This window comes from Myxocyprinus asiaticus, chromosome 32, assembly GCF_019703515.2.
Source record: "Myxocyprinus asiaticus isolate MX2 ecotype Aquarium Trade chromosome 32, UBuf_Myxa_2, whole genome shotgun sequence".
NCBI lineage: Eukaryota > Metazoa > Chordata > Actinopteri > Cypriniformes > Catostomidae > Myxocyprinus > Myxocyprinus asiaticus.
The window spans coordinates 28,487,598-28,501,016 of NC_059375.1; the positions used below are offsets into that span (position 1 = coordinate 28,487,598).

Consider the following 13,419-nt stretch of genomic DNA (forward strand, 5'->3'; position numbering starts at 1 on the left):
TTAAATAAAAAAGTTTTCTTTACAATGAAACCAAACACGACCCTCATTTTTTTTTTTTCATTTCGAGTTATAAGCCTTTTATTTTGGGTATGCCACTGAAACACGAAATCTTTAAAAACAATTTCAGAGCTTAAAGGATTAACCACACATTTTTTCTTCTAAAATAATAATGAATAAATAAACTTGATTTGAAATATTTATCTTATAAGGTATTGACATATTACATAATAAGTTTTTTACTGTATTACATACTGTATTACATAACCTAATTGATTTGATCAGCGTGAAGGCTGTTTCTGTTCAAGAGGGCGAGCACAATTCTGAAATACATCTGTACAAAATGTGATGAGATTTCAGTAGTTTTCTCCTTGTAAATCGAAATAGAATTTAGCCACAAACAGGCATTGAAGCTCTAAAAAACTGACCACTTCAGAATTATGATCCAACACACACACATATGGAAACACTGGAGCACAATGCCCAGTTAAAAGCTTCCTTACAAAGGACTGCTCATATTGTGTTTACAGTCATTTAGAGAGGTGAGGCAGACTGCACATTCTCAATGGCCATGTTGATGACTTTAGAGATGCTTAAACAGTGGGGCGGACAGACGGTCTGTGTTTGTTTTAAAGAGGAAGGTGGAAACAGATGACACCCAGGGGAATGTGAGCAAATCAGGCCAATAACAGCTCCTCGCTCACCCCACCCTCTCCAGTCAGCTTGTCTGATCAGTATTTAATAAACCTAGCACAATACTGCCTCTCCACACCAGATTTACACACTAATCACAGCCAAACCAGAGAACACTAAGACAAAGAAGCCACATTTTCCAAAGACTCTGCAAGAAATAATTCACTAAATAAATATTTCAAACAAACCCCATTGTTTGTTACTTGTTTTTTTATTCTCTTGCCAGGGCTGAAGAAAAATTTAGATTAAAAAGTATAATGGGTGTGACAGGATAAGATCTACAGCTTGTAATGGCAGCAACTGCTGTGCAAACAGCTTCTTTATTGAGGTGAAATGGAACATGATTAAAAAGAAGCTATGTGAATATCTCCTCCCGCAGAAAGCATGAAAAATAAATTATAGCAGAATCTATTCAGATGTGCTATCAGGTGTCAAAAGGCAATTACAGATGGCTGACAGAATGTGAGGTGACTAATTAATCAGAAAGCAGGCAGACAAATCCCACAATCCCTCAACACACAATTTCACACACTGGCAGGACAGAATCATGGCCAGAGTATGTGACAGTGTTAAACGCATACACATAAGATCCTAACCACAGATGACCCCCAGAGATGGAGGGGGAAGAGGACGGAAGAGAGCCATTTTCATAAATCAATACCATGTGCCTGGCAAAGCTTTGACTTCCCTGTGTTCTTTTTCTAGACTAGTGTGTACATGTAGTAAATGTTGGGGTGCTGCCACTTTCTCAGCCAAATAATAGCATGGATCCCAGCATGGATGGTTGCAGCTGTTACAGCCTTCATAGACACCTTACCAGGCAAACAACTTGCTCGCTCGCTCGCTCTCGCTCTCTCTCTCTCTCTCTCTCTCTCTCTCTCTCTCTCTCTCTCTGTGTCATCTGCTTTCTTATTTTTTAATCATTCTCTTTTATACTTCATCTCACCTCTCTCTGCCTCTAAAAAGTCAATTGTAATATTAACTATATCTTTAAATTTTATGAAGAAAATATGAGTTGTGCTTGCCTTAAACAACAACAGCAAAAATCGCCATGATGCCAGGTTGTTGCTATGTGGTTGCTAAAGGTCTCCAAGTTTTTTTTAGCACATGTTGCTACAGTATGTGGTTGCTTGGGTGTTCTGGGTTGTTGCAAATGTACTGTGTTCTGGCTGGTTGCTAACTGGTTGCTAAGTCAAAAGAGCCCATCCTTAATGTCTATTACAATATTCTGGTTCCAAGATATGGCTTGGATTCCCCCTTCAATACAAGTCTAGGGATTTTCCAACCTGTTTTATTTTCCACCAGGTGGAAATCATAAGTCTGATCAGTTAAGAAAGTAGATAGCACACCTCTCCTCAACAAGCTGGATGATTTAAGGTACCATTCATGCCCAAATGGTGCGTGATGAGTTACACGCAGAACATTACTACTAAGGGTTAGTGTTTGTTCAAATCTGTTCTAAGAAAACTTTGGGTTTGTAAAATATGCGCAATAGTTGTTGCAAACTAATTTCGGTAACACTTTACAATAAGGTTTCATTTGTTAATATTAGTTAAAAACATTAGTTAAGATGAACTAACACTGAACAATACTTTTACAACATTTATTAATCTTAGTTAATTTCAACATAGACTAATACATTTTTCAAATTAAAAGCTGTATATGTTAACATTAGTTAATACACTATGAACTAACATGAGCTAACAATGAACTATTGTATTTTTATTAACTAACATTGACAAAGATTAATAAATGCTGTAAAAAATATTTTGTTTCGTAGATCATGATACCTAATGCATAAACTAATGTTAAGGAATGGAACCTTATTGTGAAGTGTTAACCTAATTTCAATATAAAATATTTGTGCTAAAAATTTCATTTGCAATGGCAAAACAGTAATAAATATCAAACTAAAATAAAAAAATGTCAAACTAAAAAACTGGCGGGTGGCCAAACTGTTGTTGCCATGGTGAGAAGACCCCACTAATTTGACAAACACTGTAAAGAACAATGCAATGTCAATAGAGTACTTGATAAAGAAAATGCGGTCGACAAAAGAAAACAGTAAGAATATTTTAACACTGCATCTCTTTCCTATTTGCCCAAATGAAAGATATTGAGCACTTCTGAATCTGATATTTTCAAGGACAGAATGGTTAGCACTTTTAATTTGATGCAGTACATTTCCATTTCCCTCTTTGCCAGTGATGGCGTGAGCCGTCAAAGGGATATTGCAATCGTACATCACACCAGGCGAACATATCACAAAAACCTATAGTTTGTCATGACATGTATTAAGTGAAAAAAATAAAGCTCTGGTTGACCGTGGAATAAGATTCCTCGGTTTCCTATAAACTGTTGTTCACCTTTCGCTGCAAATCATTACAGCAAAAAGGAGAAGATGCAGTAGTAAACAAACAAGGTTTGGAGGAAACATAAGGGATTTATGGGAAATATATGAGGGATTTATAAGTGCTCTTATAGGAAGCCTGAAATCTCTTGTGTTTGTCTGCCGCAGAAAACATAATAAAATCTACATTATGTTTGGCAAGTAGTCTTAAATCTGTTTATCTTTTCATAAACTAGCAGTATGAGACTTAGCTTCTGTCATAGTAGAAACCACAACTACCACAGCCAATGAGGTGGATGGTGTTTGAGCGTATTAAATATTAATTAAAGAGAGGAAATTCATTAATAATGCAGACTCTCTGTGTTTGTGTTTTGTACAAGCTGATCTGATTTGCTTCAAATTGCATCCGTTCAAAGCCACGTCTTTTTAAGCGCTCTTGCCGATGAAATGAACGTAGAGTCATTTAGTTCTCAGCCAGCGAGAGTCTAAGCAGCATCTCACATTTGCCCAAATGAGCTTGCTGGCAGAACAAAGGATATTTTCATCACCTACTGGAGAAGCACTAAAGCATAACGGCTTAGGAATGGCAGTGGAGAGGGGGCGGAGAGTGGCAATGACACAGAAAAAAAAATGGCAGCATATGCATGTATAGGGTTGGGAATTGAGAAGTGGTTCCAGGGTTCCCACTCTTATCAAGGCAAAATTTTCCAGAACATTTTATGTGCCCAACAAATGTAATATTTAAGCAAAAATACAGCCGTCCATTTAAACTGATTATTTATTTAGGTGTTTCTGTGTGTTTTTGATGGTAGATTCTCACCTGCAGATAAGGATTTTGCTATATGGCCCAGTGTGATTATTAATCCCCATAACCTGTGATTTAATGAAATACTGTGGAGTGGGACGTGGTCGTGTGTCTGTCACTGGGGAGAGAGGAAGCGGTAAGGACCATCACCTGGTGATTAATGATGCGTAACACCTGTTTCTCGTTACAGTGACGACGGAGATGGGCTTGAAAAGGCCGCCGAGAACGCCGGTGAGGCAGAGAGAGAGTTGTGTGAAGCTGAAAAGCCACGTCTGTATCTGAAAGCCTGTTTAGTGTGTGTGAAGCTGAAAAGCCTGCTCTTTGTTTATGAAGCTGAAAAGCTTATACTTTGTCTGTGAAGCTGAACGCTTGAATAAAAGCTGATTTACCTGGACTGCCAACCCGCTTCCCGCTTTCTTTCTGTTGGAATCTTTACACTGGTGCTGAAACCCAGGACATCGAAGGAAGAAGACTGGTCGCCATGGACACCTCACCGCTGGGTGAAGTCATCCGCGCCCTGGCTAGCATCCAGGAGACCCATTATCAAGCCCTGCTTGCCCAGGAGTGTCGTTTCCAGGAGCTCCTCCGGGCCCAGTCCGAGGATCGGCAGGATCTACGGAGCTGATTAGCACCAGGCGGATCCTCCACCACGACCCCAGAGGCAGCTATGAAGCAGCACCTCCTCCTGACAAAGATGGGCCCTCAGGATGACCCAGAAGCCTTCCTGGGCCTCTTTGAGCACTCAGCCACCGCCTCCAGCCTGCCACAAGCCCAGTGGGCACTCCACTTGCTGCCGCTGCTTTCCGAGGAGGCCAAACTCACGGCACAACAACTGCCAGCTGCGGACCGCCTGGACTATGTGAAACTGAAGACCGCTGTCCTGCAACGGGTGGGCCACACCCCCGAACAACATCGCCAGCGGTTCCGCTCCATTACACTGAGTGAAGTCGGCCGCCCTTTTGGATTTGCCCAGCAGCTCCGGGATGCCTGCCGAAAATGGGTGCTAGCCAGGGAAGGGCGCGCCGTGGAGGACATAATAGAGCTGATGGAGCTGGAGCAGCTGACTGTTCATCTGCCCAAGAAGACTGCTGGCCGAAGCCCACATGGCGGCCTACCCTGAAGCTGGTGAGCAGTCCAAGTCTGTCTCTCTCTCTCTCCCCTCTCTCTTCTACTCCCCCTTCTGCCCCTCCCTCTCCTCCCTCTCGACCTATTCCCACACCCCGCTTCCATGGGCTGCACTATGCGCCGACCCCCTCCCCAACCCCTCTCTGTCGTCCTTCCCAGGGTGATGTCTCCGCCACCACAGGTGCAGCCGTGGAGCCTGGGCTGGTCTGTTGGAGTTGCGGGGAGCCGGGACACGTCCAGGACCGGTGTCCGGTAATGGAAGTGGGGACGTGGATCCGGATCCCCGACATGCCACAGGATGCTCCCGATCGAGCTGGGACATATCGCATTCCGGTAACGATTAAGGGGCGTACATACCAAGCCCTGGTGGATTCGGGTTGCAATCGAACCTCGATCCACCACAGCTTGGTTCATGACGGGGCTTTGGGTACAAATCACAAGGTGTTTGTGAGGTATGTGCACGGGGATGTTTACAAATACTCGGTAGTGTCCACTGTTTTTCAATTTCGGGGTGTAAAACATAGAGTGGAGGCCGCGGTTAATTTCCACCTCACCCATTCGCTGATTTTGGGAACAAACTGGCCAGGGTTTAAAAATTATTGAAAGCGTTGGGTGCGGATGGGTCCTGCAAACTGAAAACATGGTGTGTGATGTGTGACGCGATGGCTGGGGAGGCAGAGCCGGGGCCGTCCACGTCTGCTCAGCGTCAGAATGACACAGGTGGGGAATCCTCCGGTATTCCCACCCTCAGGGAATTCCCGAAGGGGGACTTCCCTCTAGAGCAGTCGCGTGACGAAACCCTTAGGCACGCTTTTGACCAAGTGAGAGTAATTGATGGCAGCAGCTCCAGCCAGACATCGCCTTCACATACCCATACTTTTTCAATTATTAGGGACCGGTTGTTTCGAGTGACGCAGGACACTCAAACCCATGAAAATACAACCCAGCTATTAGTCCTGAGGAGCCATCGGGAAACACTTTTCCAGGCAGCTCACCATAATCCTATGGCAGGTCACTTAGGACCGGAGAGAACACTATACCGTTTAATGGCCCGCATTTATTGGCCGGGTATTCACGGGGATGTACGCAGATGGTGTGCGGCATGCCGTGAATGTCAGTTGGTGAATCCACCGGCCACCCCAAAATTCCACCGCCCACAACAGAATTTGCTCCAAGCTCGAGAGACACAAAGCCGGCTGTATAATAGGGGTGCCCAGCTACGGGAATTTGCGCCGGAAGACAAAGTACTTGTATTACTCCCCACATCGAGCTCCAAATTACTCGACAAGTGGCAAGGACCCTTTGAGGTTATACGGCGAGTCGGGGATCTCGATTATGAAGTTAAACGAACGGATAGAGGTGGGGCACGTCAAATTTACCACCTCAACCACCTTAAATTGTGGAGAGAGGTGGTCCCCGTGTCCATGGCGACGGTAGTTCTGGAGAGGGCAGGGCTCGGGCCAGAGGTGAAGTTCAAAGCCGATCCATTCACCCTGGTCCCTTGTGGAGACCACCTCTCACCGTCCCAGCTCACGGAGGTGGCCAGGTTGCAAAAAGAGTTTGCGGACGTGTTCTCACCTCTTCCCGGTCGGACTAACCTTATAAAACACCATATCGAGACCCCACCTGGTAGTGTGTAGTTGGCCGTACCGCTTGCCCGAACACAAGAAAAAAGTGACTCAAATGTATAGCTCAAATGTTTTTGTGGTTAATTCATCAGCAGTGTTGGAACGGAAAAATCATATTTTGTACTATATCAATACATAAACTATTTTGTCGAGGCAAAGCAGAGATGACAGCAGATGAGCAGAGAATGTATGTGACAGGGATTCATCCATGACAGTCAACCATTGACGTTGTTTCACAATGTGCAGCCGGTGGTTTTCCGCCATAATTCCAGGACAGTCTTGTTCCATTTTCTTTTTTTTTTTTAAGTACAACACTTTTATATTGTGTTAAAATCCACACTCAGGGGGCCTGGGTAGGTCAGCGAGTATTGACGCTGAATACCACCCCTGGAGTTGCGAGTTCGAATCCAGTGCATGCTGAGTGACTCCAGCCAGGTCTCCTAAGCAACCAAATTGGCCCGGTTGCAAGGGAGGGTAGAGTCACATGGGGTAACCTCCTCGTGGTTGCTATAATGTGTGGTTCTCGCTCTCAGTGGGGCACGTGGATGCTGTGGAGAATAGCGTGGGCCTCCACATGCGTTACGTCTCCGCGGTAACGCGCTCAACAAGCCACGTGATAAGATGCGCGGATTGACGGTCTCACACGCTGAGGCAACTGAGATTTGACCTCCGCCACCCAGATTGAGGTGAGTCACTACGCCACCACGAGGACTTAGAGAGCATTGGGAATTGGGCATTCCAAATTGGGGAGAAAAGGAGAGAAAAAAACCATCCACACTTGCTGGTTGCACGCAACAACAAACATACAGTGCAGCCAGTATGGTCCGATTCTTTAACAAATGACTCTTAAGAGCTGGTTATTATTTTTAGTCAATCTGTCAAAATTACTCAGAAATGAGGACTCACAAGTGGAATTAGAATCGTTAAATTCCTTACAGTGCAACCACAATCCGTGAAAGAGTGGTGGAGTGAGACAGACTGAGTAAAAGAGGGGAAATCAGTGTGCAAGGAGGAAGGGGGAGGTGAAGAACAACTGTGAGTCGATTAGGGCTTGTAGGGTGTTTTAGTTTAGGAGCTTAAAAAAGATGAAAAATAAATGCATCCCCAAGAGCTATGCAGAGAGACCCACATAGAAAAACAAAGAAGGAGTGGAAGCAAGACTCGAAGGCACATGGATAGTGAAACAAGATGATTTAGACATTTTCTTTGGGTTCATTGGGGGTTGGGAGCCTTGGAACAAAATGTGAAACCTCTGGCAAAACTGGCAGACTTGGCAAAGTCAAACCAGTCTGCCAGATGCTGATAAAAGGATTGTGTGGTATGGAAGGCAATCCAAAGCTGAAAACAATGCGTAAGGGACAAGAATAAACACAAATGGATGGTTTCAGTGTTTGAGGCCAACCGTAAGCTGAATTGTATGCAGTATAAAATGTTAATGCCCATCACTCACGGGAGAACAACACATCTAATATCAACTCCTCTGGGACACGCTGTTATTGCCTGGAGGTATACAACTTGATTCATACAATGACAACATTCCTACAAATACCGTTTTTTTGCACTTAGGGAACACAAGATGAACATTTCTCAGAATGACACCTCTACCCAGGAACCAATAAAAGGTCTGCAATAATACAAAAGGTCAAAAAATCAATCTCCAATTCAGGTAGAGCAAAGATGTAAAATGTTGATGTTTGCCTCTGCTCAGGAATGTGCCAGTCCAATGAGAATACACAACAGAAATATCGAGTTATGAGCCTACAACTGAGAGTTTGATATAGCACATAAGCTCAATGTCAGTATGTGTTCAAAAGCACCTTGATAATGGGAGGCCCTCTGATAAAAATAGTTTGAACTTGCGAATAAGCTCTGGCAACATCAGGAGAGGTAAAAAGACTTAATGTGCAGACAGGAGCTGACAGAATACATACTTTGATCTTTAACAACTGTCATTCACTGAAGACAGTAAAGAGGGAGTGGGGAATATACAGTAGCTGGCTATGACGTTGCAACCATTTTGTTTGACAATAAAATGACACTGGCAGTCAATTAATCTGCCATTCAGCAAATATAAAGGTAGGAATGAGAAGAAAAAAAAAAGTATTGAAAGTATTGTTTGTTGTGTAATTATGGAGATACAATAGAGAGAAAGAGCCGGAGGGATTTGCACGCCATATGCTTTTGTTACCTTTCTGTTGTCTGCTGAACAAGAAATCTGACCTTTTGTACAAAGGAATTAGCATGGTCAATGTCACAAATGTGCTTATTTAATTAGTGACCTAGAATTAGTGCAGAATCTTAAATATTTCTTATTAATATAATTTCATGATGTTTCTTTGCTTAACATTTTTCAGAATTCTAATTCTTTCTGTTAATGGTATTCACAAATTGGGCTCAGACTTTTGGAATATGATTTACATCTAAAATAAATGGCATCTTGCCTAAGCCACAGATACTATGTTAGGTGAAGTTGTCGAACCTTCTGTAGAAAGAGGACGATCCTCTTCACCATCTCTGCTCTCTGCTCCTCCAGGCTGAAGATGGTTCGGGGGGTGCGGATGAACACTTTGGTCTTGCCATAGGCCACGTCGTGTTCGAACCCACAACCCTGCAGGAGACGTTTCACTGCCTCTTTATCCGAAGGCTGGTCGTGGTTGGGCCAGGTGAACTCTGAGATCATCTTATACCTGATAGGTGAAAAAGGAGATAGATGGGTGAGGGATGGAGAAACCCTTGACTGTTTATTCATACATTTTAAAGGACCTTGGATAACTCTGTAGGTGCAGCAGAGACTATTTAGCAGAGATGGAACACTTCTATTAAAATTAATGGGAGAAAATGGAACAGCCAACAGATGTAGAAAAGGAGGTCCCTTAAGCTGGCGCCATACTAGCAGACTCAAAACAACTCGTTTTGGCCAAGGGTGTCACACATGCAGATTGTTTTGCTGAGATCTCGATCTCTTCAGTCGGAGGTGTGAAACACTTGCCGATACAAAATGGTATGATACACATACCAACTCACAGCAACTCTCTCTCTCTGATTCCCTGTCATGTGGAGCTCGCCGAAATAACAACAGGAGTACCGCGTGAGCATAAACAATTTTAAAAGAGTGATTTAGGAAGCGATTCATGAAGAAACCTTACCATGTGAAAGTGTGTGATTTTGTATTTATCCCCTTTGAGGCATTCCTTAGAACACATATGTCCATATGAAGCTTTCAGTGAGTAAAGAAACTACTTTCCGTAAAACAGACTGTTGTGCATCAACTTTCTAATTTCATTCATCATTACTGTAGGAAAATATGCAGGAAAAAACACTTGGTGACAGAATCATATGGATTACAATCAGCATTTGTGATGATATGCAGCTGAGTGTGATGAAGACATTCAGATCAGCTTGATGTCTTGTCAGTTCTTCAATAAAAGAAGAAGCTCACTGATCACTTGAAGAGAACACAAGAGCCCGCCTCGGTGACAGAAAGATTTTTTATAACATGTGTGATCCTTTTTTCCGTTGATGGAACCATTAATTCAGCAGAGAGTCCCGACGGTCAAGTGATTAACAACCTCCTGTGCGCATCGCATCGTCTCCCTCCCTCTGGTCGATTTACTCACCTTTAAGCCATCCCAGATGTGTATGTCTTTCCTTCTTCAGTAGAACCTAATGTTTGAATACAGTGAAAGCGAATGTGTGCCGTGAGGCTGCTGGCTGTTTGACAGTCCAAAAGTCATATTTAGGCAGCATAAAAGTAATCCACATGACTCCAGTCAATCAATGAATGACTTATGAAGCAAATCAATAGGTTGGTGTAAGAAACAAATAGATAATTAAAAAGTTTTTAACTTTAAATCATTGCTTCCACCCACAGCTGGATTGCTGTTTGAAATGACCTAACTCTTGTGTGACATTCATTCCTCTGTTGTAAACAAAGCATGCGCTTCCGACTTCTTGCATGAACACGGCATTGCGCTTACATCACGCGACAGATTTGTGATGAGTCAACTGTTAGCAGGAAGCGTTTTTTAAAAGTTAATAAAGTTTTAATTATTGAATTATTTTTTAAATAAAGATATCAATTTGCTTCAGAAGACATTAATTGATCGACGGGAGTTGCGTGGATTAATTTTATGCTGCCTAAATATACCTTTTGGTCCGTCAAACAGCCAGCAGCATCATGGCACCCATTCGCTTTCATTGTATGGACAAACAGAGCTGAAATGTGCTTATAAAAAAAATCTTCATTTCAGTTCTGCTGAAGAAGGAAAGACATACACATCTGGGATGGCTTAAAGGTGAGTAAATCATGACTGATTTATCATTTTTGTGTGAACTAATCCTTTAATGAAGCTAACACCTGAAAATTACTTGAAAAATTGGCTAGTGTGATGCCGGCTTTACAGGTAAAAGAGTCAATCAGCTTTAAGATACAGAATTTGCCTGTCAATTAACTCGTGAACGTGCATGCGCATTAGCTGAACCAGCCTGAACAATTTTGTTTTTTAAGCGTGATCTTTTTAAGCGTTTTGCATTTTCAAAACCTAGTATGACCGCACCTTTATTCCCATAGAATCTTTACATTTTTATACATAATTTCCTGTTGTCTACACTGTCAAACAAGCATTATGTAACATAATGAAGCACATCTGATTGTCTGCTTATTTATAAATGACGTGGTGTGAGACTTGGAGTAAGACTCATTTATCCAGTAATGATTTTATGTAGTACATTATATTCCATGGACAGCTGTAGCCTTCACAGAGACACATCATACTTCTGGGAGTGCTGTTAACACTGCATTCTCAATTAGATGGTATTTAGATGAACTTCCTCTCAGTGACAGAAATTTTGTGAAACTCAGGTGTTGAATCTCATCAACCCACCAGAGTTAATGCAAGTGTGTTTCAAAGTGTTTTAGAAAAGTAGTTCTCAACTGGCTGTGCTACAGGTTCCTGATTTTACACTGGACATCAAGAAGAATCCAAAAAGAGGGCCAAAATTTTTTTATGTTACTAAAATAAACAAAATGTCCTTAAAATTAAACTGTGAAATGTATTAATATTAACAAAAATGGCATATACCAAACAATATGCAAAATATGCAAAAACACAAACCATCATTATTCTCTTTGCGAGTGAAACCATATAAATGTAGCCTGGTTAATCAAGGGTGAGGGCATGCTTTTGAAGAGCAACCTTTTCATGTTAGCATTTCCATAATTTGGCTTGTTTCAACCAAGTGACGTATTCAGTTGATTGGACAATAGACTTTTGATATCAATAAAAGATATGGGAAATGTTTTCATCATTTTAAAAGTAGGCCTATTTAATTTGCTATCCTAACTATGCATGATTATATGGTTCGTCGCGTTTTAATTACGTGCTTTTAGCATAGTGTTTTTCCCTGCTGTTCACAACTATTTCAGAACAAGCTCAAATGGGTCACGACACATCAGTTAAAGGGATAGTTGAAATGAAAATTCTCTCATCATTTGCTCACCCTCAACAGCCAATTTGTTTTACCAATTTAGTTGAAGTGTTTTTGCTCAAGGATTCTGGTCCTCAATATCCTATATACTGTATATCAAGAATCCTTGTATATTTAGTAAAAATGTATGTACATTGTCCTAGCACAATATATGCTACACAAACTTTTTATGACTAACCCTCTTGGATTTGGTCAAGTGTATTGACAAAAGCAGTCTTCTTCAGACTGAAAGTGGCTTGCACGTCATTGTTACATAAAACCCTTCAAGAAGCATGACACTAGGTGAAGATGGGACTCCAGAGGATGACAGCTTTCAAATCAACAAGTTGCATAAGACCTTCACAATCTGATTGATCAATCTGCGTAGTTTCAGATCTCCCTAGCAACCGAAGACGTAACAATCTCACACTGTCTTACACAAGCTGTCACAAGAGCACTGACAGCAAGGAATGACAATCCATGTCCAAACTAAATCAAAACTAAAGACCAACTGAAAGATTAAAGACACTTTTTGACAAATGAATTTCCATGATTTTCCACAACATTTCCAGTCACTTGTGATTACTGGATAAGGATTTGTAAAAACTTTAATCCAAATATATGTGTTAATGTATTATTAAGACAGATTTGTAAACTGGTTTGATAATTAATTGAAAAGAATAGACACCAAAGAACCACTCACTCACTTATTGGATATCACTATAGCTTAGGAGCAAGTATTACTCTACGGAAGGGCAATATCTAGTAAATGGAATATTTGAGAGCAGAGAATAATTAGACAAATGTATCCTTACAATAGAAATTTCCATGACTTTAAACATTACCATGTTTAAACATAATAAACTACCATGATTTTTCCATGCCCAGAAAACACCATTTTAAAATTCCCTGATATTTTCAAGTTTCCATGATTTTGGGAACCCTGTAAAGAATGGTTTGCAATGGACACATGTTGCCAAAAGAAACAGATTTATATTGGCGGACAAGGGACATGAGTACGATGTTCACCTCTGAAGGAATCGTGGATAGGTCTGTCGGTTAGCAAAGCCTGCTCGTCGCACCCGGACGTTCTCCAGGAGGCCCAGGTACTCCACTTGGTGCTTACAGCGCTCATGTTCAAACAGCAGCGGAGACTTCACGTCATTTGGCTTTATGCAACGGACATAGTATGGCTCCTACAAGCACCAACAGAGAGTGATGGTGAGTAAATACACAGTTATGGATTATGGGCACTTAATTCATGGCTCTCTGAAATACTTGATTCTGATTGGTTAATTGCGGCATTCTGCATTAGTATACAATTATGTAAGGGATAATGTACAGTTAGCCGGCTG

General features: G+C 41.8%; 1 protein-coding gene across 1 annotated transcript in view; it reads right to left on the reverse strand.

Annotated features, from left to right (window-relative positions):
• The window catches only part of LOC127422931 (unconventional myosin-Id), a 108,701-nt gene that overhangs the window by 41,511 nt on the left and 53,771 nt on the right, over positions 1 to 13,419 (reverse strand). Inside the window, exons 15-16 of the mRNA XM_051666793.1 lie at positions 13,094 to 13,260; positions 9,078 to 9,285 (exon numbers count right to left, since the gene is read on the reverse strand). Of these exons, the coding sequence (XP_051522753.1) occupies positions 9,078 to 9,285; positions 13,094 to 13,260 (375 nt within the window). The remainder of the gene's footprint in view (positions 1 to 9,077; positions 9,286 to 13,093; positions 13,261 to 13,419) is intronic.